General features: G+C 34.8%; 2 protein-coding genes across 5 annotated transcripts; both read left to right on the top strand.

Moving 5' to 3' along the window:
* Window positions 1–266: 266 nt before the first annotated feature.
* Window positions 267–5,413, top strand: g6pc1b (glucose-6-phosphatase catalytic subunit 1b). The gene is made up of 5 exons (XM_056451408.1): window positions 267–613; window positions 2,240–2,349; window positions 2,447–2,546; window positions 2,996–3,111; window positions 4,758–5,413. Exons 1-5 carry the CDS (start codon window positions 372–374, stop codon window positions 5,273–5,275), a joined length of 1,086 nt encoding a protein of 361 aa, XP_056307383.1. The 5' UTR covers window positions 267–371; the 3' UTR covers window positions 5,276–5,413.
* Window positions 5,414–6,683: 1,270 nt separating this feature from the next.
* On the top strand, window positions 6,684–19,903 carry kat7a (K(lysine) acetyltransferase 7a). Of its 4 annotated transcripts, XM_056453732.1 has the most exons (15): window positions 6,684–6,893; window positions 8,439–8,580; window positions 8,819–8,998; window positions 10,241–10,474; window positions 10,849–10,931; window positions 12,770–12,856; window positions 13,007–13,105; window positions 13,187–13,297; window positions 15,638–15,829; window positions 16,280–16,369; window positions 16,442–16,582; window positions 16,673–16,766; window positions 16,996–17,142; window positions 18,765–18,871; window positions 18,970–19,903. In XM_056453732.1, the coding sequence occupies exons 1-15, from the start codon at window positions 6,879–6,881 to the stop codon at window positions 19,066–19,068; spliced, it is 1,821 nt and encodes a 606-aa protein (XP_056309707.1). In that variant the 5' UTR covers window positions 6,684–6,878; the 3' UTR covers window positions 19,069–19,903. The 4 variants fall into 4 exon arrangements, with proteins under 4 accessions (XP_056309707.1, XP_056309708.1, XP_056309709.1 ...); XM_056453733.1 differs by lacking the exon at window positions 8,819–8,998; XM_056453734.1 differs by lacking the exon at window positions 10,241–10,474.
* The last annotated feature ends 1,468 nt before the right edge of the window (window positions 19,904–21,371 follow it).

Genomic DNA, 21,371 nt, shown 5'->3' with positions numbered 1-21,371 from the left:
TTTATTTCTAGTAACAAAACAACCTCTGAGAGAGTAGTCAAGTGTCCTGTGTGTCCATGCATGTCATCACCTCATTCAACTATCATGCCTTTCTCGTAATCAAGAGCTAAATTTGGAACCTAAAACCTGCCACTTCACACACATGCACGATACATGCCCCCTTTAATGACCACCGATTAATGTTTGGAGACCATTTTATCCCTTTATTTACTCCAGAGAGTCCAAAGCTCAGGTGGTGTGCAGTGACCAGGCAACTGAGTGGACGGATAAAAGCAGCAAGTGAAATTCATGCAGGTTATCACTGGGATGGCAATCCAGATTCAAGACTCTAGATGTTATCCAAAGACTGGGAACAAAAATGAGAATCAGTAATGTTGCTCTATAGCAGATCAGTAATGGAAGTCTTGTATGGTTATGGGATAAGCAGCACATTATTCCTGCAGAAGCATTTTGGGCACGCTCAAAGCTGGTTTACCTTTGTGTCAACAATAGCAGACCTGCGGACAACATTTTTAATTTTTTTCCCCATTTGGTTCCACCTACAATCAGCAGTAGGAGTCAAGCTAGTCTGGGTTGCTGTTGTTGGAGACTGGCTCAACTTAGTCCTTAAGTGGTAAGTGTTTGTTAACCTGATTTCACCAAGTAGGACATGTTTCTCTATTAACATCTATGTTGATCCTGTAACAATATCCCAACCATTGGAGACATTTACTGTTTATGTTAAATTTAGGCTGACGTTTAGGTTTATGCACTTCTTCATGATTGTTATCCATTTATTATTCTTCTCTGATTTTGGGAATGATTTACAGTTATGGTTTTGTTTAGGGGTAGGGAATAGGTATGAATTACATTTTTGAACAAAAATGATGGTCCAGGATCAACATAGATGTTAATCCAGGATCACATCGTACTTGGGAAAACCATGACGTGCCTTTTGTTTCTAAAGGATCCTTAAAGAGATGGTTCACCCAAAAATGTACATTTTGTCATTTACTCATTTTCTACTTCTTCTAAATCAGAGTTTCTTTCTTCTGTTAAACACAAAGGAAAATATATAGATTTTTTTGTTTTTTACCATGGATGTTAGCGGCAGATTTTTTTTCTTAACATTCTTAATAATATCTTGTTTTGTGTTCAGTAGAAAAAAGAAATTCATAAAAGTTTAAAACCACTTGAGTGTGAGGAAATGATGAGGAAATAAATTTTGGGTCCGCTATTCCTTTAAAGGTATTACAATCTGTCCACAGTAGAATTAGTGCACATGTTAGTTCCTACAGTAAAAAAACTTTTGTACTGCCCCAGTGACAGCTGTAACACTTTACAATAACAGTACATAAATAATGATGTATTAATATGTAAACTAAACATTACTTTATTATAAACTAATGATGAGTTGAGGCATGCGCTAATAATAACTTGACTCACATGAGTTCATGTGTGAACATCGACTACCTTAATTGCTTGTTAGTTCATGTTGTTAATTCACATATTAACATTTTTAATACGTAATTACACATAATCAACATTATTAACATTTAAGTTTAAGCTGAATGTAACCAACATGAACTCATGAGCTGTTAATGTATAATTATGTCATGACTTTACTTGGAGGGGCACATCATCATTAAATACTCATGAACTCCTGAGTTTAAACCGCTGATGTTGACAGAACACTTTTCTATTGACATTCAGTGTAAACGCACTAGACGGACGTGTATAAGGAGTTCATGAGTAGTTAAGAATGGGTTAATGATGATGTGCCCCTACAAGTAAAGTCATAATATATTTATACATTAACAGCTCATGGGTTCATGATGGTTAAATTAAGCATATACGGTAATTAACAAACAAGCATGTACTAACAAGTTCTGAAGGTAGCTGTTATTGACACATGAACTCATATGAGTCATGTTGTAGTTAAAGTTAGTCATGATTAGCGCATACATTAACTCATCATTAGTTTATAATAAAGTAATGTTTATTTGACATACTAGTACATCACTGTTCATGTACTGTTATTGTAAAGTGTTACAGTGACAGCTTTTCAACCTTCATTTTTGAGAAAGAACATCCCTTTTTATTAAAAGCATTCAGAGTTATAGACTGAACTGAAGATTATATAACCAATGGCAAAAAAAAAAAAAATCACAAATAGTCTCAAAACTGAACATCTATTTAGTCATGTATATTTATACTCATGAAGTTTGTTCTAATCAGATTGTCTTAAATGATTAAACAGGCTCATGTTTGGCGAGAGACCTTACTGGTGGGTGAGAGAAACTGTTTATTATGGCAACTTGACTGTACCACAAATTAAACAGTTCCCTATGACCTGTGAGACTGGCCCTGGTGAGTCTCTCCTGATGTTTCGCATTTTATTTGCACAGAGCAGCCAGAACACTAAATCAAGAGCAGGTCTCACAGTGCTTTCTATCCACTCTTCTAGGAAGCCCCTCGGGACATGCAATGGGCGCTGCAGGGGTTTACTATGCCATGGTCACGTCACTGCTGCTGAATTTGAAGGAATGTGACCCTCTGAAAAGATGGTGAAGGACTCTGTTCTGTTTATCCTCCCACTTCCTTTTAATCTAGTATTAAGTACGACTCAATTTATAAAAGAATACCTGAATGAATGCATGGAAATGCCCTTAAGCAACAAGAAATCCTTCTTAACAATCTCTGATATAAAGAGGAAGGAAGGAAAATATGTGGGCTTTGTCTTAGGAATACCAAATCATATCATGAACTACAGTATCTTTGCTGGCTGGGCCCCCTGTCAAAAGGAAATTCCTCATTAGTACTTGTGGGCTCATTTATCTTAGATCTGTTTTTTCCTCGCTTCAGGTTGTATATTGTAAACAGGCAGTTTATTTTTGGGTGGATGATGGGCCCATTACTCATTCAATCTAAAAAACAATGAAAGATCTGATCACTGTTTTACTTTTTAATATTAATCATTTTGCTTTAACGTGTGTGTTTGTGCCATATACTGTAGGTGCTTGCAGGGTCTTCTTTGGGCTGTTTTCTGGAGTGTACAGGTGTGTGTCAGTCTTTCTCGAGTCTTCATTGCTGCTCATTTCCCACATCAGGTCATTGCTGGAGTTTTTTCAGGTCAGTTGCAAAATATACTGCACCTTTTTCATATAATTATGCTTTAAAGTTTATATTTTAGCTTCTAAATTTCTTGGAGGCTATGAGTTTGAACTGTTTTTTAAACATCACTGTTAATGTTTTGCTTATCAAGGTTGCATTTATTTGATTAAAATGCGGTAATTTATTGTGATTAAAGGCTGCATTTTCAGCATTATTACATCATTGTCATTCTGAATGTTAAAACAAACAATGGTGCTCCATAATTTATTGTGGGAATTATTCTACACATTCAGAAATTTAAGTAGAGTTTTTTTATAAAGCCATGACATTTATTAAAAATCAACTAATAGTACACAGCACATTTGTGGCCTCTGTAAAAGGGTAGGGATGAACAATATATCGGTGGCCATATTGATATCGGACGATAAATGCTATTTTTTATGTTATCGTTATCGGTCCGACATGAAAATCAGGCAGATATCTTTAAGCCAATAAATTACATAATTGTACAGAACTGGCTGCCTCACACATGCGTGGGTAGAACTTGTTAAGACTTGTCCAGTGCACTACAGAGCTTACCTCACATTGTTTATTCTTCAAAGTCCATCCTTTCTTTGTGTGGTATTACTGTGCGTTAATAACTCAGTAAGTAACCATATTCCTTATCATTGTAGATATGTTTGACAGTGTGTCATTGAGTATTTTGGTTTATATCGCCTCAGGACTAATATTAAATGTGTAAGCATAATAGCAGCAATACACACATGCTAAACAACTTGTTGGGTTGTTTGTAATTTAATATGATTATTTGTTATTATCAACGCGTTTCTTGCGTTTGTTAATTAAATCCCATTTTTTTATTTAACCTATTATTTTTATGCAACAGTCAAGTTGCATGTTAATTGGCTATGCAAAAAATAAATTAGCTTTGGCATGCTGATTTATGTGAAATCAAGAATATAGATATATATAATCAACTTTTGAAAATGAGTAGGCTATTTGGTTTATAAGATCAGTCCAAACTTTTATGCAGTTTTTAAAATAAAATCAGTTGTACACTGTATAAAAATATACCATTTTTAAATATTTATATTTATCGGCCTATATATCGGTTATCGGCTTCCAAATCTTAAGAGTTATCAGTTATCGATATCGGCCCAAAACTCCATATAGGTGCATCCCTAATAAAAGATTATTTTTGACGAAACAATGAAGAAAAGACATTTCAAAAAGAAAAAGAGCATATTTGGTTCTAAAAGAAAGAAGAATGGCTTATTTTATAAAGCTGTAATTGCTTATTATCACTATAAATCACTATTTTCATAATTATACAAATAATAAACAATATGCATGATAATAACTGAGCATCAAATCAGCATATTACAATTTCTACAAAGTCACGTGACACTAAAGACTGAAGTAATGCTGAATATTGAGCTTTCCATGATTAAATAATTTAATTATTCTAAAACGTATATTAAAATAGATAATAGGTATCATTTAATAAATCTAATCATAGTTCACAATATTACTGTTTCTGCTGTTGTTTTGATCACATAAGCTTGATGAGCATAAGAGACTTTTTTATCAGTTGATGAATAATCATCTATTACTTCTCTTAGTCTGGTATCAGCATGAAATAATTATTTACTCTCACTCTACAGGCATTGCAGTGGCCAAAGCTTTCAACAGAGTGTCCTGGATCTACTCAGCCAGCTTGAAGGGTTACGTGCACACCATCCTCTGCCTGGTGCTTGTTGCACTGGGGCTTTATGCGCTGTTGGACGCTGCTTCAATTGACCCCTACTGGAGCCTAATGAAGGCACAGAAATGGTGCATTCAATCTGAATGGGTCCATCTAGACACCACACCCTTCGCCGGCCTCCTTCGCAACACAGGGGCCCTGTTCGGCCTGGGACTGAGCCTCCATTTGCCTACTCATGGTGATTTGCAAAAAAATAAGAGCTGTGGAAACAGCGCCTTTTACAGACTGACCTGTACAGCTGCAACCCTGCCCCTGCTGAGCCTCTTAGACTCGTTCAGACCACCCACCAGCACTCATGCTCTCTTCTACACGCTGTCTTTCTGTAAGAGCGCCACCGTGCCTCTTACCACAGTCAGTTTTGTCCCTCACTGCATAAGCACACTAGCAAATGCGTACCGCAGGATGAAAGCACATTAAACTCTGAGTTGATAAAAGTGATAAAAACTCAATCTGATCATGTGTTTATGCAAATTAAGCATGCACCTATGTATTTAATGTATGTTTATTTATATGTGTTTTCAATTTCATGTGTTCATTTAATAGAGCACAGATATCATCTGGAATGTCTAGTGATACTTATATTTAAGTTAATATAACACATTATTTTACATGAATAAAATAAGTTTCACAACAGAAATAGATCAAAGGGCTATATATAAAAAACCTGTTAATAGATCGTGCGTGTGTGTGTGTGTGTGTGTGTGTGTGTGTGTGTGTGTGTGTGTGTGTGTGTGTGCGTGCGCGTGCGTGCGTGCGTGCGTGTGTGTTTTATATGAAGACTTCAGATGCAAAAACCTCAAAGTGCCATCTCAAACTTCCATTAAAAATGAACATTTTTCTCAGCCTTCTTTGTTTATGTTAAGTTATTTTACTTTAAAAACCAGGAAAAATACCCATTCTTTGCCCAAACTGTGATACATTAACCTACACACAGGATCCTGATAAAAATGCTCATTTTAGAGGAAGATTTCTGATGGCATTTAGAGGTTTTTGCATGTAAACTCTTCATGTATGTATGTATGTATGTATATATATATATATATATATATATATATATATATATATATATATATATATATATATATATATATATATATATATATATATATATATATATATATATACTATATACTATATATGCTTGTATTGTGTATACTATTAAACAAACAAATGTTATTTTAGATGGTTTGTGTTACGTTTTGTATTTTTGTGCTCAATGATTGTTTTGTGTTTTGTAAAAAAAATGTCAAAATATTTCTGCACTGAGAAAGAATCAATAAAAGCAAAAATGTTCTAACTTGAAAGGTCGGAGCAGTACTTTGGTAATCCTTAATAAAAATCAATTATAAATTGAATTGAGCTTGCAGTAAACACAGCTTATGTTTTTAATTGGGAGATGCATAATACGCAGAACTTATGGCATATGTAACAAATATTAACCTTAAATATATACTTATACCACGTACTATTTTCTATAGAAGATTACACGAAACAATCACAATGAGTCGCAAAACATTAGATAGATGGTAATGTGTGGTTTCAGATATTCAGTCATCGACTCATCGACGAACACCTTAAAATAGACTGCATTGGTGATATCACGACTCACTGTCGCCATCAGGCGTCAAAAGTAATACCTCAGGAACTGAACAACGATAATAATATCTTTATCCTTTGTGTTTATACTCGATAAACATTTGTAATCACTTTAAAATAGTTAACCGTTAATAAATTATCTGCGCCTTTTAAAAATAACAGCTACTTCCTCTAGTTTATCATTTTCCGTGAGACCTTTACATTACAATTTTGCACCGGAAGTGGAGAGTGTAAACAGACGCGCGCAGTCATGACCCACGACTGTCAGTGATAACACGATGTTTCCTTGTGCCTAATTGATGTTTTCTACTCTTCCACGAGGATGCGGCACTTATGTGGCCTTCGAGAGGTTTACTCTACCTAACTGCGTTAAGAAGTCAAGCAGAAATTAAACCTTGTACATCGGGAGCCGCGGAGAAGCGCTATGCCGAGGCGGAAGGTAACGTTATGACCGACTGACTGAATGCATCCTCCAGGCCAGCGGTTCAGACTCGGCATCACTCACTCACACACGCGGGTTCATCAGCAGCTTCTCTCTCTTCAGTTCACACACTCACTCCACATCCAGCAGTTTACATCACAATCAATGACTGTCTTTGTCATCTTTCTTCATCTTAAATGTTTGAATCAGCAGATAGTAGTCAGAACTGTAAAGTTTAGGCTCTAGAAACCAGGAAGTTGATAACCTGTTTATACAATACAAGATTATAGCCTTTACTTTTAATAAGCGAGCTTTGCTAAAAGTAGCATAAAGTAGGGTTTAGATATGTTATTGGTTCATTTGAACGATTCATACGCATTTAAATACTCTAACAAGTTAGCTGATGTGATATTTAGTGTGCCACATATTCAGACTCATTTTGTGATTGAAGAATCAGTGTATTTCTGTAATCTGTGTAATTGCATGATATCTTGTTTTGTAAATAATGTTAAAGCATATATTTATATAAAACTTTTATATATTTATATTTATTTATATATATTATATTTGTATAAAAAAATAAAACTACATTTGGTCAAAAGTTTGGGGTCAGTTTTTTATGTTTATTTTTTTAAAGAAAATGATTCTGTTCATGGAGGTGGCATTTATTAAATGTAAAATAATAAATAAACTGTTAAATATTTATTAGAACTTTAAATAACTGCTTTCTTATTGTATGTAGTTTCAAATGAAATTATTACTCCAGTCATTATTACTTTAATTACTATTACCATTAATAATGATAATAACAACAACAATAATAATAGTAATAATAATTAATATAAGAGTGTTTTCTGAAGGACTGCGTGACTGAGAAGACTGGAGTAATGAAGCTGAAAATTCATCATTAAAATCACTGGAATAAATGATTAAATTAAATGTTAAACTACTTTTGAACAGTTATTTTATAGTGCAATAACATTTCACAATTGTACAATTTTTACTGTATTTTTGATGAAATAAATGCAGCTTTGGTGAGCAGGAGAAGCTCATTTTAAAACATTTAAAAATCCTACTGACCCCAAACTTTTGACCGGTGGTGTATACATATAGTTTATTTGCAATTTACACACACTGCATTAATAATAATAATCTGAATATTATTCTTATTATGAAAATAAACATTACATAATGCAGTTAATTATTATTATTTTATTTTGAGAAACATTTATATTATTTTGGAACAGTAAACACTTCAGGATGAATAATTCAAATGAATCATTGACTTCTGATATCTTCATTTATTTCAAAAACAGAGATTTCATTACAATTTAAAACGGCATATTGTAATTTTTTGTCTACTGGAGATACTGTTGTCCTAAAAAAAGTAAATAAAAAAATCTTTCACATACCTTAGGAACGGTTTTACAGAAAATTTTGGCAGTTTTAAAACCTTGACTTTTCCAAACCGTGGTATACCTTGAAAAAGGTTATCGTTCGATGCTTAGTCTATATAGTAATACATATGTGACAAAGCTAGTTTGTGCTGTTGTTGACTCCTAGAGAAATGCTGGCAGCAGCTCTGAAGGCACAGAGGACTCAGACTTCTCGGCTGAACACACAGACAGTTCAGAGAGTGAAGCTCACGCGGTTCAAAACACTCGCCTCACTCGCTCCTCACTGAGACTCAGCCGCAGCTCGCAAGGTAAGACACGAGACACTGGAAATCACCCTCTAAGAGCTCTTGAGTAAAAGTGTGATTGATCATGCACACAGTAATTTCAGTTGCTTGGTGGAATAATGAAATGAGTAATTTTACTTTTAGCCCCAAAACAATTGACATATTGCAGCAGTGTGTGAAGGGTTAATAGGCAGGAAGCACAATGAATGGAAAATAAGAGACAAGAATGAACAAAAAACAAACCTGAGAGCTTTGTTTCTAGATGCCAGTCCCGTGAGGAACCCGACTGCCCCAGTTTCAGAGGAGGTGGTGAACTATTCCACCCGTCGAGTCACTCGTAGTCAACAGCAGGGGGCGACGGTCTTGCCCAAGAAATACCCCTTGAGGCAGAGTCGCTCTTCTGGCTCAGACACGGAGCAGCATGGGGAAATCTCAGAGAGGGGTAGGAGGAGAAAACCGCACGGTTCTTCACTCATGCCTTCCCTCATTTGAGTCTCTCCATGCTTTGCTCTGCTCACTTGTGTTTCTTCTCATTTGCTTCATCTTTTTGTTTGTTTTACGGCACAGATTGTCCTCAGTTCATACAACATGCTAACCGCGAGCTACAGTTTCAGTGCCATACAAAAGTTTGGGGTCGGTAAGATTGTAATTATTTGTTTGCTTTTTATATTTATATACATTATTTATTCAGCAATGTTGCATTAAATTGATCAAAATTGACATTTATGATTTCAATTCAGTAGGTTTCTGTTTTAAATTCTGCTTATTTAAGTATTAACACAATGTGTTATTATTTCCACAAAAATATTAAGCTTCACAACGGTTTTGGTAAAACTTTTCGACAGTTTCAGATCTGAAAATATTTTTTCAATATTTCAACAGCAAATCAGCATATAGAGATCCCTGAAGGTCATATGACACTTAATATTAAAGAAACGGCTAGTGAAAAATCATGTTTGCATAATTGAGTTCTATTAAATAATTATATTTGTTTTAGTATTTTACAAAATTGCTGTTTTTGTAAACTAAACTTGCTGTACTTTGTGAACTAAAACTGCACCCTTCATAAGCACACTTACAAATATCTTAGCAGCCCCAAACTTTTGAACAGTAGTTTATCATTTTCACAGTTTTTTGTTTTAAAAAAAATCAACAAATAATATTGTTTAAAGACATCCACTGACTTCCTTAATCTCTCATTTTATGCTGTCCTGTGAATTTGCCAACCTTTTTCAGTTTCATCTGTGCCGCTCTCCTTTTGTTTATTGGTGGTAAGAAATAAATAATAAAAAAAAACAACCGATATCTGAACTCCTTAAAATAAATAATGACTAATAATAATTTTTTAAATATTGTCTCAAGCAAAAAATAGTTTTGAAATGTAATATTTGGTTCAAATTAAAATTAATTTTATGTTAATGTTAAGTCTGTAGTAAGTAAAAAGAAGTTATGCTAAAATGGCAACACTCATCATTTTATCATTCTTGTATTATTGTCTGGTGTGTGGTTATAGCTGTTTTTTCCCCTTGAACTCTAGTTATGGTGTTGCTTCATTCTTCTTTTCATCTGTAGTGACACTACTGCAGTCCATTCCATCATGTACTAATGTACAATATATGATACAAATGTATGTTACATTCCTGGACTTTATTGAGTCTGGTTTACTGTTGTATTGGCCATCTAGACGTTAAACAAAGTGCAGACCATGATGAGTCCCCACCGCGGACCCCCACAGGCAATGCTCCCTCCTCTGAGTCTGACATTGACATGTCCAGCCCAAACGTGTCTCATGATGAGAGTCTGGCTAAAGAACTGTCACTGAAAGAATCAAGCCTCGCACATCGGCCCAAGCGACGCCGCTTTCATGAGAGCTACAACTTTAACATGAAGTGCCCCACACCTGGCTGCAATTCACTTGGTAATTGGAGTCCAGATTGTTGGTTTTATGAATTACGATGAATTTGTAGAGTACCCTTCAAAAGTTTGGGGTCGAAAAGGACTCAAAGGAAGTCTGACAATTTGCTGATTAAGAAACAGGTCTCACGATTATCTTCACTGATGATCGCTGCTTAATAGTTTTGTGGAAATAGTGATGCATTATTTTCAAAAATCTTCGATCAATAGTTCAAGATGTGTTTTTTTTCATAGGTACGTTAAACAAGGTCAAATTTACCATTTATGAATATAAATTGTATTAAATTCTGACTCCAAACTTTTGAATGGTAGCCTATTTGGGTTTCTTCTTGCAGATGTTTAGACTTGTCAATTATTCACCTTTTATTCCCTTTTCAGGACATTTGACAGGGAAGCATGAAAGACACTTTTCAATATCTGGATGTCCACTGTACCATAACCTTTCAGCAGATGAGTGTAAGGTATGGTAAATTTTTTGGTTGCTTCTGAGCTAAACCTTTAGGTAGATCAGGGGTAACCAACCCTGTTCCTGGAGATCGACCTTCCTGCAGATTTCAGTTACAACCCATATCAAACACACCTACCTGTAATTATCAAGTGCTGTTCAGGTCCTAATTAATTGGTTTAGGTGTGTTTGATCAGGGTTGGAGCTGAACTTTGCTGGAAGGTCGATCTCCAGGAACAGGGTTGAGCACCTCTGAGGTAGATAATATTTTGCTAAAACAGCAAGGTTTACTTAAAACCAGCAGTGGGGACTAATGCACAAATCAAATACTAGGTTAAAAGTGTAGATACCATAAGAAAAGGGAATTTTTATATAAGGCTTGGGCTGGTATAAGTTTCTGATGGTATGATAACTTTGGATAAAAATATCACAGTATTGTGATTATTGCTCTAAAATAAGCTATGTTTAAATGTCTGAGTAAAACAAACAGACTAAAACCTTTTGCCCATTGAACAATTTATTTTATTTTAGGAAACATTTATAATATTTAGGAACAGTAAACATGTCAGCCTAAATAGTTCAAATAAATCATTGGTTTCTGCTGTCTTCATTAGTTGGACTTTACTAGAACTATGTTAAGCTGCTTTGACACGATCTACATTGTAAAAAAGCGCTATATAAATACACATGAATCGAATTGAATTAGTTTAAAAAACACAGGTTTAAAAACATTTAAAAAGCTTACGTATACTTTAGGAACGGTATAACAGAACATCTTAGCGGTATTAAAACCTTAACTTTTCCAAACAGCTGTAAACCTTGAAACCGATTATCATCCAATGCCTAATTTATAATGTACAAGACGCTCAGATAGAGCTTCAACTGGCTACAGCTTAGCCTGAGTTATTATTAAGTGTCTTCAAAACAGCACTAGCCCATACTAAAGTTCACCCAAAGATGAAAATTCTGTTGTTATTTATTCACCCCTGTTCATGTTTTTTCCTTCTGTTAAGCACAAAAGAAGATATTTTAAAAAATGTTAGTTGGTTATATCCATTGACTTCCATAATACAGTATGTGTTTTTCCTGCTATGGATGTCAATGGGTTCCAGCAACTAACATTCTTTTAAATATCTTCTGATAATCATAAAGGTTTAAAACCATGTAAGTGAAAATAAATAAATGAGCTATCCCTATAATATGCATGAAACTGGAAGTCAGACTTTTATTATTTTACTACTATTAAATCATACAATAATCACCTAAAAATCTGCATTATTAAACACTTTTAGAACATCAGTCATGTGCATTCAAGTTTTGAGAATCACCCGTTTTTGGTTCATTTTGTGTGAGTATAATGAATTTAGCGAATCTTTAAATGTAGACTCTCTCTTACCAGATTAATGGAATCATTGGATTATTTACTGAATCATGACTGGATCGGTTGAATCAGTACAGTAAATCACTAAACTTTATACTCACTCTGACCGGATCATTTCAATTAGTGAACCGTTAATTGTAGACTCCAGATCAGTGAATTATTAAAGACTCTGACTGGATCAGTGAATCATTCATTTGAGACTCGCTCTGACCGGATCATTTCAATAAGTGAGTTGTTGACTCGATAACAAATGCAGTTGAATCTGTCAAATTCATGAATGAATTGTTTAGTAAAATCCCAAACTGATTCAACGGATAAACAGAAAAGATTGTGGTTTTTCGTGAACTGTACATCACGCCTTGTCTCTGATTTCTCCTGCTAAAAATAACTAAGAACAACATGATTTTTAAAAGCAGTGGAGTAATAATAGTTTTACTGTCCACCACTCAGTATAACTCAAACCTTTTTCCCAGGTGAAGGTGAGCTCTCGAGACAAACACGTGGAGGAGAGGACACTTTCACAGCGGCAGGACGAAAACCGCCATTCAGTTCGACAGCAGGTAAAGCAGCACAACCAGTGTTTCCCATCCTCAGTTCCTGGAGCGGTTTGTGCCCTAGTAATGATCCCTACTGTATGATAAGGTCTGCAGTACATGTTCATTAAACAGATTAAACTAGCACTCACATTCTCTGAGTTACGTCTCCTGCAGGCCCAAACCGAGCGACAGCTGCGCTATAAGGAGAAGGTGACAGAGATGAGGAGGAAGAGAAACTCTGTTCCTCCAAAAGAGCAAAAAGACAAGTTCACAGTGAGTGCCACACGCTCTATATTTACAGAAGTAATGACAGCGAGGTCGGTGTCTGAGCTGTGACTGTGTTTCTCTGTCCAGGAGCACAGACAGACCCACAGCAGCAGTCGTGAGCCTCTACTGGAGAACATCACTAGTGATTATGACCTGGAGCTCTTTAGAAAAGCGCAGGCACGTGCCTCGGATGATCTTGTAAGAGAGAAGACCCATCACATTTTGTCCCTCTTGCTTTCTCCTTTCCCCTGTCTTTTCCATAAGTCTATAAAGGTCTCGGGTGGTCTGGGCCTTTGCAGCACTGCATTCAGGGTTATGTGATGGGCCTACCCTGGACTCTCCTTCACACTGCTGTCATTCTCTCATCTGAAGCATATATGAGTGTCACAACATATTTCACCTATTGGGGTTTTTGGTTGAAATGTTCCTTTAAGAAATTTTTTTAATCTTTTAAAGGCGTTTGCTTAAGCTGATGTCTTTATACGCTTTCATTTACACATTGCATTTGGTTAGTTTGTGGGAAAAGTGTCTGAAAAAATACACAACCATTCTAAAGTCTGAGGGTTTGTGGTATTTCTTATGCTGTCTGAAGTTTGAGATGTTTTTTAAACTCACCAAGACTGAACCTATTTGATCAAAAATACAGTAAATACAGTAGAAACTAAGATATTGTAATATTGTTATAATGTAAAATACGTTTAAATTTAAAATGAGACAAAAGGGTTTTTTCAAGCACCAAAACATAAGCAAAATAAAGCATTTAAATGTTAAATAATAATAATAATTACAGAATTTAACATTTTTGACAATTTACAGAATGTAACAAAAATGTATAAGCTAAAATCATTTGATTCTGCTATACTCTAAACCACTAGGTTTTATCTATTTTTAAGCGATCAGTTTTTAAGCATGATAAATGACGTCAGAATAGGAATATAAATAACATAAACAGCTAAATTATAAGTCCACGGCACTCGAAAAAAAGCCTTTATTAACATGGCTATTCCAGTAGGACTGCACCTATGCGTTTCAGCAAACCCTTGCCTTATCATGGTAACCCTGATGGTTTGCTGGGTAACTACAGGTTTGCTGGAATGCGTAGGTGCAGTTTTTTTCTCAAAGTGTTTTCATTGAACATGTTAGATATGAAACATGCAGTATAAATAGCTTTTCACTTTTTCTCTTTTTTTAGACAACAAACAAACAAAACCCCTCTCATACATATACATTTAGGTTCTATAAAATTATATGATGTCACTTTAAGCTGTATAGAAGTGTCTTGAAAAATATCTAGTCAAATATTATTTACTGTCATCATGGCAAAGATAAAATAAATCAGTTATTAGAAATGAGTTATAAAACTATTATGTTTAGAAGTTTGCTGAAAAAATCTTCTCTCCTTTAAGCAGAAATTGGGGAAAAATAAACAGGGGGGCTAATAATTCAGTGGAGCTAATAATTCTGACTTCAATCGTATATATATATATATATATAGGAAAGGAAAGAGAAGAAAAAGAAAATAATAAAAAAATAACAAGGAAAGGTTCTACTCTTCTAAAATAACTAAAGGATCCATCTTCTTTATGTGATCTAAAACAGGTTGCCAAATGAGAAAAAACATACAGCCTTTTACAGTATATCGTATTTTTTCTAAGATAAGGTGGTGTAGAAGTTCCATAAGCCATTGCTTAAAAGTTGGAGGAAATTTTTCCTTCCATTTGAGCAATATTAACCTTCTAGATAAAGCGTTATAAAGGCAATCACATTTATCTTACTTTTATTAAAACACAAGGACTGTGGTGTGATACCACATATTGAAATTATGGCCTCAGGTTCTATGTAGGTATTTAATGCGTCTAGGTGCAGTTCTAAATGGAATAGCCATGTTAATAAAGGCTTTAACTTTTTTCGAGTGCCTTGGACTTTTGGACTGAATTTTGCTGTTTATCCCTTACCCAAAGAGCACCGACACATTAATTACCCTTGAAGCAGTTTTTGTTTAATTTTGGGTTTTTATATAATATTTTATACATATGTTAACCTGAATAATGATGGAACATTATTTCAACTATATTTTTACATCATTTTCAAAAAATGTATTTGAAATATTAAAGTAGACACTTCAACTAGGTTTAATACACTTCTTATGTATCATTTACAAATCATTTTTTTAAAACCATTGCATTTAATGTAAAGTAGTCTTTGACATCCTTTTTGAAATGAAAACGGTTTTCTATCTAATGTGTTTGTAGAAACTGTAATACAATATTTTAAACTGAACAGAAGGGCCCAAAGAAAAGCACTATTGGACTCAAATGTCTTTACAGTTCATTTTGATTAATTAAATGCATTATTGATGAGTAAAATTCTAAAATAAACAAATCAAGCTTCAGAATGGTGGTGTACTGTATCTTAAAATATCAGTAACATTTTCATTCACACATGAATCTTCTGTGGTAGGCTTTAGTTTTTCTTCTCTGTGTGTTCACTGTTGATGCAGTCTGATCTGTTTCTTCCACCCTTCGTTGGTCTTTACAGGAAAAACTGCGGCTTCAGGGACAGGTGACAGAGGGAGGCAACATGATCAAGACCATTGTGTTCGGCCGCTATGAGTTGGACACGTGGTACCATTCGCCATACCCTGAAGAGTACGCTCGCCTCGGCCGCCTCTACATGTGCGAGTTCTGCCTCAAATACATGAAAAGCCAGACCATCCTGAGGCGTCACATGGTAAATTTTTACGTTCAGTTGAAGTGTTAGTTCACTCCAAAATAAACACTGTCATCAGATATTTGCCTTCATGTCTTCACAAACATAAAAACTACTTTTCCATTTTTTTTATAGATATCTGATATTTATTTGTTGATGTCAGATATTTTTTGTAGATATATAGATATATAGAGAGGACAGAAATCTGTACAATTTCAGTAATAATGTTTTCATTTGTGTTCTGACTGTTAAAATGTGGGTTTTGGACACCATGAGGATGAGGAAATGATGACAGAATTGAGATTTTTGTAGGAATTACCAGTTTAATCGTGTAAATTTGACCTGATGGATGTAAAAGAAGCCAGTTTTCCAATTGTGATTGTTAAATTTCGTTCAATGCTGAATCATGACATTAATAAATTAGTTTCTACATTCACTCATACACCTCTGCCTTATTTCTCTCTTAATCAGGCCAAATGTGTGTGGAAACATCCACCAGGTGATGAGATTTACAGAAAAGGGGCGATATCTGTTTTTGAAGTCGACGGCAAAAAGAACAAGGTAGACATTAGTCAGGAAAAATCTCAGTGTTTGGTCTTTGCCTGACTAACATTTATCATTTGCTGTTTGTAGATTTATTGTCAAAACCTTTGTCTCCTTGCCAAACTCTTCCTCGACCACAAGACATTGTACTACGATGTGGAGCCGTTCCTCTTTTATGTGATGACGGAAGCTGATAACACCGGCTGCCATCTTGTTGGGTATTTCTCCAAGGTGCTCAGTTAGTGAATCCAGCACACCATGAGCTTTGTTTTACGAGCAATTAGTCATTTTGAAGTAATCAAATTATGAATCTGGGTTTAGGAAAAGAACTCATTCCTGAACTACAACGTCTCCTGCATACTGACCATGCCGCAGTACATGAGGCAAGGCTATGGCAAGATGCTGATTGATTTCAGTAAGTACAGTGGTAGATCCAGATCAATGTCATTTGTCCTTATTGTTTTAAACATGTGATGTTAAAGTTACAGTTGCCTTAATAGTATGCATTGTGTTATGTCACTTTTTTTAGAGCTTAAAGAATGTTCTAGAATAGCTATTTTATTGTGTGATCAAGCACACGCTTGGATGCTGGTGTTAATAGAACTGATGCGGATGCTAATGTGTCACTGCTGTTGTCTGCTCAGGTTATCTGCTGTCTAAAGTGGAGGAGAAGGTTGGTTCACCTGAGCGGCCTCTGTCTGACCTCGGCCTCATTAGTTACAGGAGTTACTGGAAAGAAGTGCTGCTGCGGTACCTGCACAACTTCCAGGGCAAAGAGATCTCCATCAAAGGTGATTTACCCTATACACACTACCATTCCAAAAATGTAAGATCAAACCTATTTTTTATTTGACTTTTGATTGAATGATTGTTTCACAGTAAAATACTATTTTTAATCCTTATTTTTAAACTGTTGGTACCGGGTCTGTGATGTCATTTATTTCCGCATTCTTTAAATTGACCCAATACCCCATAAATGGTTCTGTTCTCTCATCAGTTGAAATAGAATAACTTTTGCATAGATTACGATAGAGACATTTATCTCTTTTCCTCTGATTACTGAGATGTGCAGGAATCAGCTAAATTAATTACATCAAGCTAGACCACACACAACCTAAAAGGTACACTTTCAAATATGAGTTTTTAAAAAAAGCACCTCTTTTTTGGAAGGGTTTGTTAGAACACAGACAACATGTACAATTATTTAAATCACTTTCAACAGTGTTTTCTGAAAATTCAAAGAGTTTTCTTTAAAATGATACCAAACTTTTGCTTTTCACCTCTGCATGTGTATTTGGGAAGCTTTTAAATTTGGGTAGGCAAAATCCAGGCGGAAAGCCCAGAATAGCACTTGACTTTAAGAGTTTAACCCTTGTACACTGTTCAATTTGACTACCTGTTTATGTTCGTGGCTGTTTTTGGCCCATTCCAAAGCCGGGACAGCATGTAATCATCATTTATACAGATTTACACACACTATACTCCATATAGAAAGCAGAAACGAAGCTTTTTTTGCTCAGTAACTGACGATCAATAGTAAAAATGACTAATTTTACCTTTTCCCAACAGGTAAAACCAGCAACAATCAAGAATGCAGGATTATATTATATAGTGGCATGGCTTTGCGATCACAAAATGTCATTGTAATGAATGTCAATGGGCAAAAACAGAATGGATTGTTACATTTTAGAAGATTTTCATAGAATTTTCCCAAAAAAATGTCAAAATAAGATTTGTCACCAAAAATCATTCCATTTGCTGAAACACAGTAAAATGTGTTGCCAAATTAAGAGTCAAAATCCCTAAAGGACACACATAATCATCTAAAGACTGCAGTGATGCTAACGTTTCAATTACAGGAATAAAACACATTTGAAAATGTATTTCTTTTGAACTGCAAACATCTGATGTTACAGCAATGTAACAGTTTTACTGTGTTGAGTCAAATAAATACAGTCTTGCTGAGCATAAGAGACCTTTTATTTCTGAAAAATCATTTGCAGCTGGCAAAAACACTTTAGAGAAAAAATATAGAATTGAATATAGAAATAATGAAAAGTTGCAATGTACAGGGTGATTCTAAAAATATACATCCATCAACTAATGTTAACTAAAAGAATGAGGAACTGGCAGGAAGTACACAAATCCTCATGTGTCTTTCTTTCAGCAACAGTTCAGATCTGAACACCCTTTGAGCCGGTTTTACTTGTTTGATGTTAATTGCATTACATATGCAGTTTTGGAATGTGTCACATTGCATTTCAGATTATATAAAGCCTGATTCGATTTCTAAAAAGCCCAGTAAATCATAGCAACCCCAAACTTTGTGTGTGTTCTTCATTTATGTTTATCCGAAACATTTAATATTGTCATTTCCCCCTAATTCAGTTCTTCTTCTGTCATGTTTGAGCAGAAATCAGTCAAGAAACTGCAGTCAATCCTGTAGACATTGTCAGCACTTTACAGTCGCTCCAGATGCTGAAGTACTGGAAAGGGAAGCACCTGATCTTAAAAAGACAGGTAACTGCAGTCGAATGCATGTGCTAATCTAATGCAAGTGATTTCAGCATGATTTTCATTATTAATGTGTCATTTTCTAAACGCTGAAATGATTTTAGGATCTAATTGATGACTGGAAAACCAAAGAGGCTAAACGTGGGAGCAACAAGACTATTGACCCCACGTCCCTGAAGTGGAGTCCACCCAAAGGAACATAAAACGACCTTCTGCATGCTCCTCACTGTCTGCTGTAGTTTAGCAGGTCTTGGTAGAATAGCTCAAGTAAGTCCAAACTGTAGCGCCTTTGTCTCATGATGCAGTTTGAAGGTTTCAGTAACCTGAACTGTCCTGTACTAGTTTCAGAAACATGGTTGACACATTTCAACATTCGCTGCATTACTGCTGCATATTAGATGCCTGACCTGACCTAATATTTCCGGTAAAGTCTCAGTGTTTGACGCTCAAACAGCAGTTGTTTTAGTCACAGCAGAACATACTGCTGATCTCTATTTTAGGGAATTTACAGTTTGACTTCAATATTTATGTGAAAAAACATTACAGTGTAACTGTAAACTGTAGTTTTATGAGCTAAGAAGCTCAACTCTTCTGATTTGGTTGGCTTGTCGTTATTTTTAGTTCCTCTAAACCAGATATGTATTTCCAGACCTGTTTGACATTAGCCAAAGTCATTGCACTAAGTAAAAAGATTATTTTATTAGCTCAAGCGAGACTATCTTGTATTTTGGAAGAGACACATTGCAGTGAATGTGGTATATTAATTCTTTATTGTCATATATTATTTTTTCAAAAGTCAAATAACTATTAAGTGGAAGCTTCACTTAGTTTATGCTAGCATGTGTTGGCTATATATTGCAGCAAACGCATCATTTGTGATCCGTCAGAGTAGCTTAATTTAGCTCAGAATTACCTTCATGCACCTGTAGACTCCACATAGTGGATTTAACAGACTATACTATGATATGCCAGTAGCATGATTGCACTTCATTTTCTATGTTTCTCCTTCGAAATAAATTGAACCACTGTTTAGACCAATGAAGATGTGTGAGTTAATGAGATATTCTTAGAGACAGTTGAAGTCAGAATTATTAGCCCCCTTTGATTTTTCTTTTTTCTTCTTTTTTTAAATATTTCCTAAATGGTGTTTAGCAGAGCAAGGAAATGTTCACATTATATCTGATAATATTTTTTCTTCTGGAGGAAGTCTTTTTTGTTTTATTTTGGCTAGAATAAAAATGTTTTAAATTTTTATGAACCATTTTAAGGTCAAAATTATTAGAACCTTTAAGCAATTTTTTTCCGACTGTCTATAGAACAAACTATCGTTACGCAATAACTTGCCTAATTACCGTAACCTGCCTAGTTAACCTAATTAAGCCTTTAATTGTCACTTTAAGCTGTATAGAAGTGTCTTGAAAAATATCTAGTCAAATATGATTTACTGTCATCATGGCAAAGATAAAACAAATCAGTTATTAGAGATGAGTTATGAAAACTATCGTGTTTAAAAATGTGTTGAAATCTTCTCTCCTTTAAACAGAAATCAGGGAAAAAAAGTAAAAGGGGGGGCTAATAATAATGACTTCAACTGTATATTGGGATCCCCCCTGGAAGGGACTGTCTACCCAAAATAAGACTGTTCACATTGACTCAAATACACAATGATGTCATGAAGTTTGGTAATAAAAACTATTGATTTCAGTTGAACATTTATTAAAAATCTAATCTTTATGCTCCACAGGAGGATAAAAAGATCATATGTAACCCTGGACCACAAAACTCATGCGTCATTTTTATTTTTATTTTTTAAGATTCTTACATCATCTGACAGCTGAATAAAGAAGCTTTCTGTTGATTTACACTTTGCTATGAGAAGACAATATTTCACCATGATCAGTGGTAGAAAGAGTACCATTACTGGCCCAAATATGTAGTGCAGGTAGAGTAAAGGTATCTGTTGTGAATATTACTCAAAGTATGAGTAAAAAGTAGCCATTTTAAAAGTACTCAAGAGTAGTGAGTATTATGCTATGAAAAGCTGATGAGTTTACATGCAATTTGCTTGTGTATTATTAAAAACTTGTGTGTGTAAACGTAACATTCTGTAGTGCATTTGGTGATTGTTTTAGACTATTTAGTGATTTCAGTCCTCATACAGTACACATCTGCCATCCTCTCATCGGTGACATGCAGTCTAAACAGTCTCTGGATCACTGCGTGTAAAGATTTTGGACATCTTGGACACTTTAATGCTGCATTTATAAAGCATCCGTGTCTTGAGGTAGTTCAGTAGACAAGAAAAAATAAAGTAGTGGAGTAAAAGTACCAATACTGCACTAAAATGTACTGAAGGGAAAGTAAAGGTACACATTTTTAAAACTACTTACAGTTACTAATGATTATCATTGGTTTTACTAATGAAACTGTTTTTTTTTTAACATAAAAGGAAAATCGATCATTCTGACTGTACATCGTATTTTACCTGTGCAATATGAGAATTTTG

Source organism: Danio aesculapii, chromosome 3 (assembly GCF_903798145.1).
Source record: "Danio aesculapii chromosome 3, fDanAes4.1, whole genome shotgun sequence".
NCBI classification, from domain to species: Eukaryota; Metazoa; Chordata; class Actinopteri; order Cypriniformes; family Danionidae; genus Danio; species Danio aesculapii.
The sequence above is the reverse complement of the archived record's forward strand: the minus strand, read 5'-3'. Positions and strand labels throughout refer to the sequence as shown.

Bases quoted from the DNA above. Each gene is read 5' to 3' on its own strand.
- g6pc1b (XM_056451408.1), top strand. From the start codon at position 372: ATGTTGCTCTATAGCAGATCAGTAATGGAAGTCTTGTATGGTTATGGG. The intron at 614-2,239 runs GTAAGTGTTTGT...ATGATTAAACAG, and splicing joins CTCAACTTAGTCCTTAAGTG to GCTCATGTTTGGCGAGAGAC. The intron at 2,350-2,446 runs GTGAGTCTCTCC...CCACTCTTCTAG, and splicing joins GACCTGTGAGACTGGCCCTG to GAAGCCCCTCGGGACATGCA.
- kat7a (XM_056453732.1), top strand. The intron at 10,932-12,769 runs GTATGGTAAATT...CCTTTTTCCCAG, and splicing joins TTTCAGCAGATGAGTGTAAG to GTGAAGGTGAGCTCTCGAGA. The intron at 18,872-18,969 runs GTAACTGCAGTC...AAATGATTTTAG, and splicing joins ACCTGATCTTAAAAAGACAG to GATCTAATTGATGACTGGAA.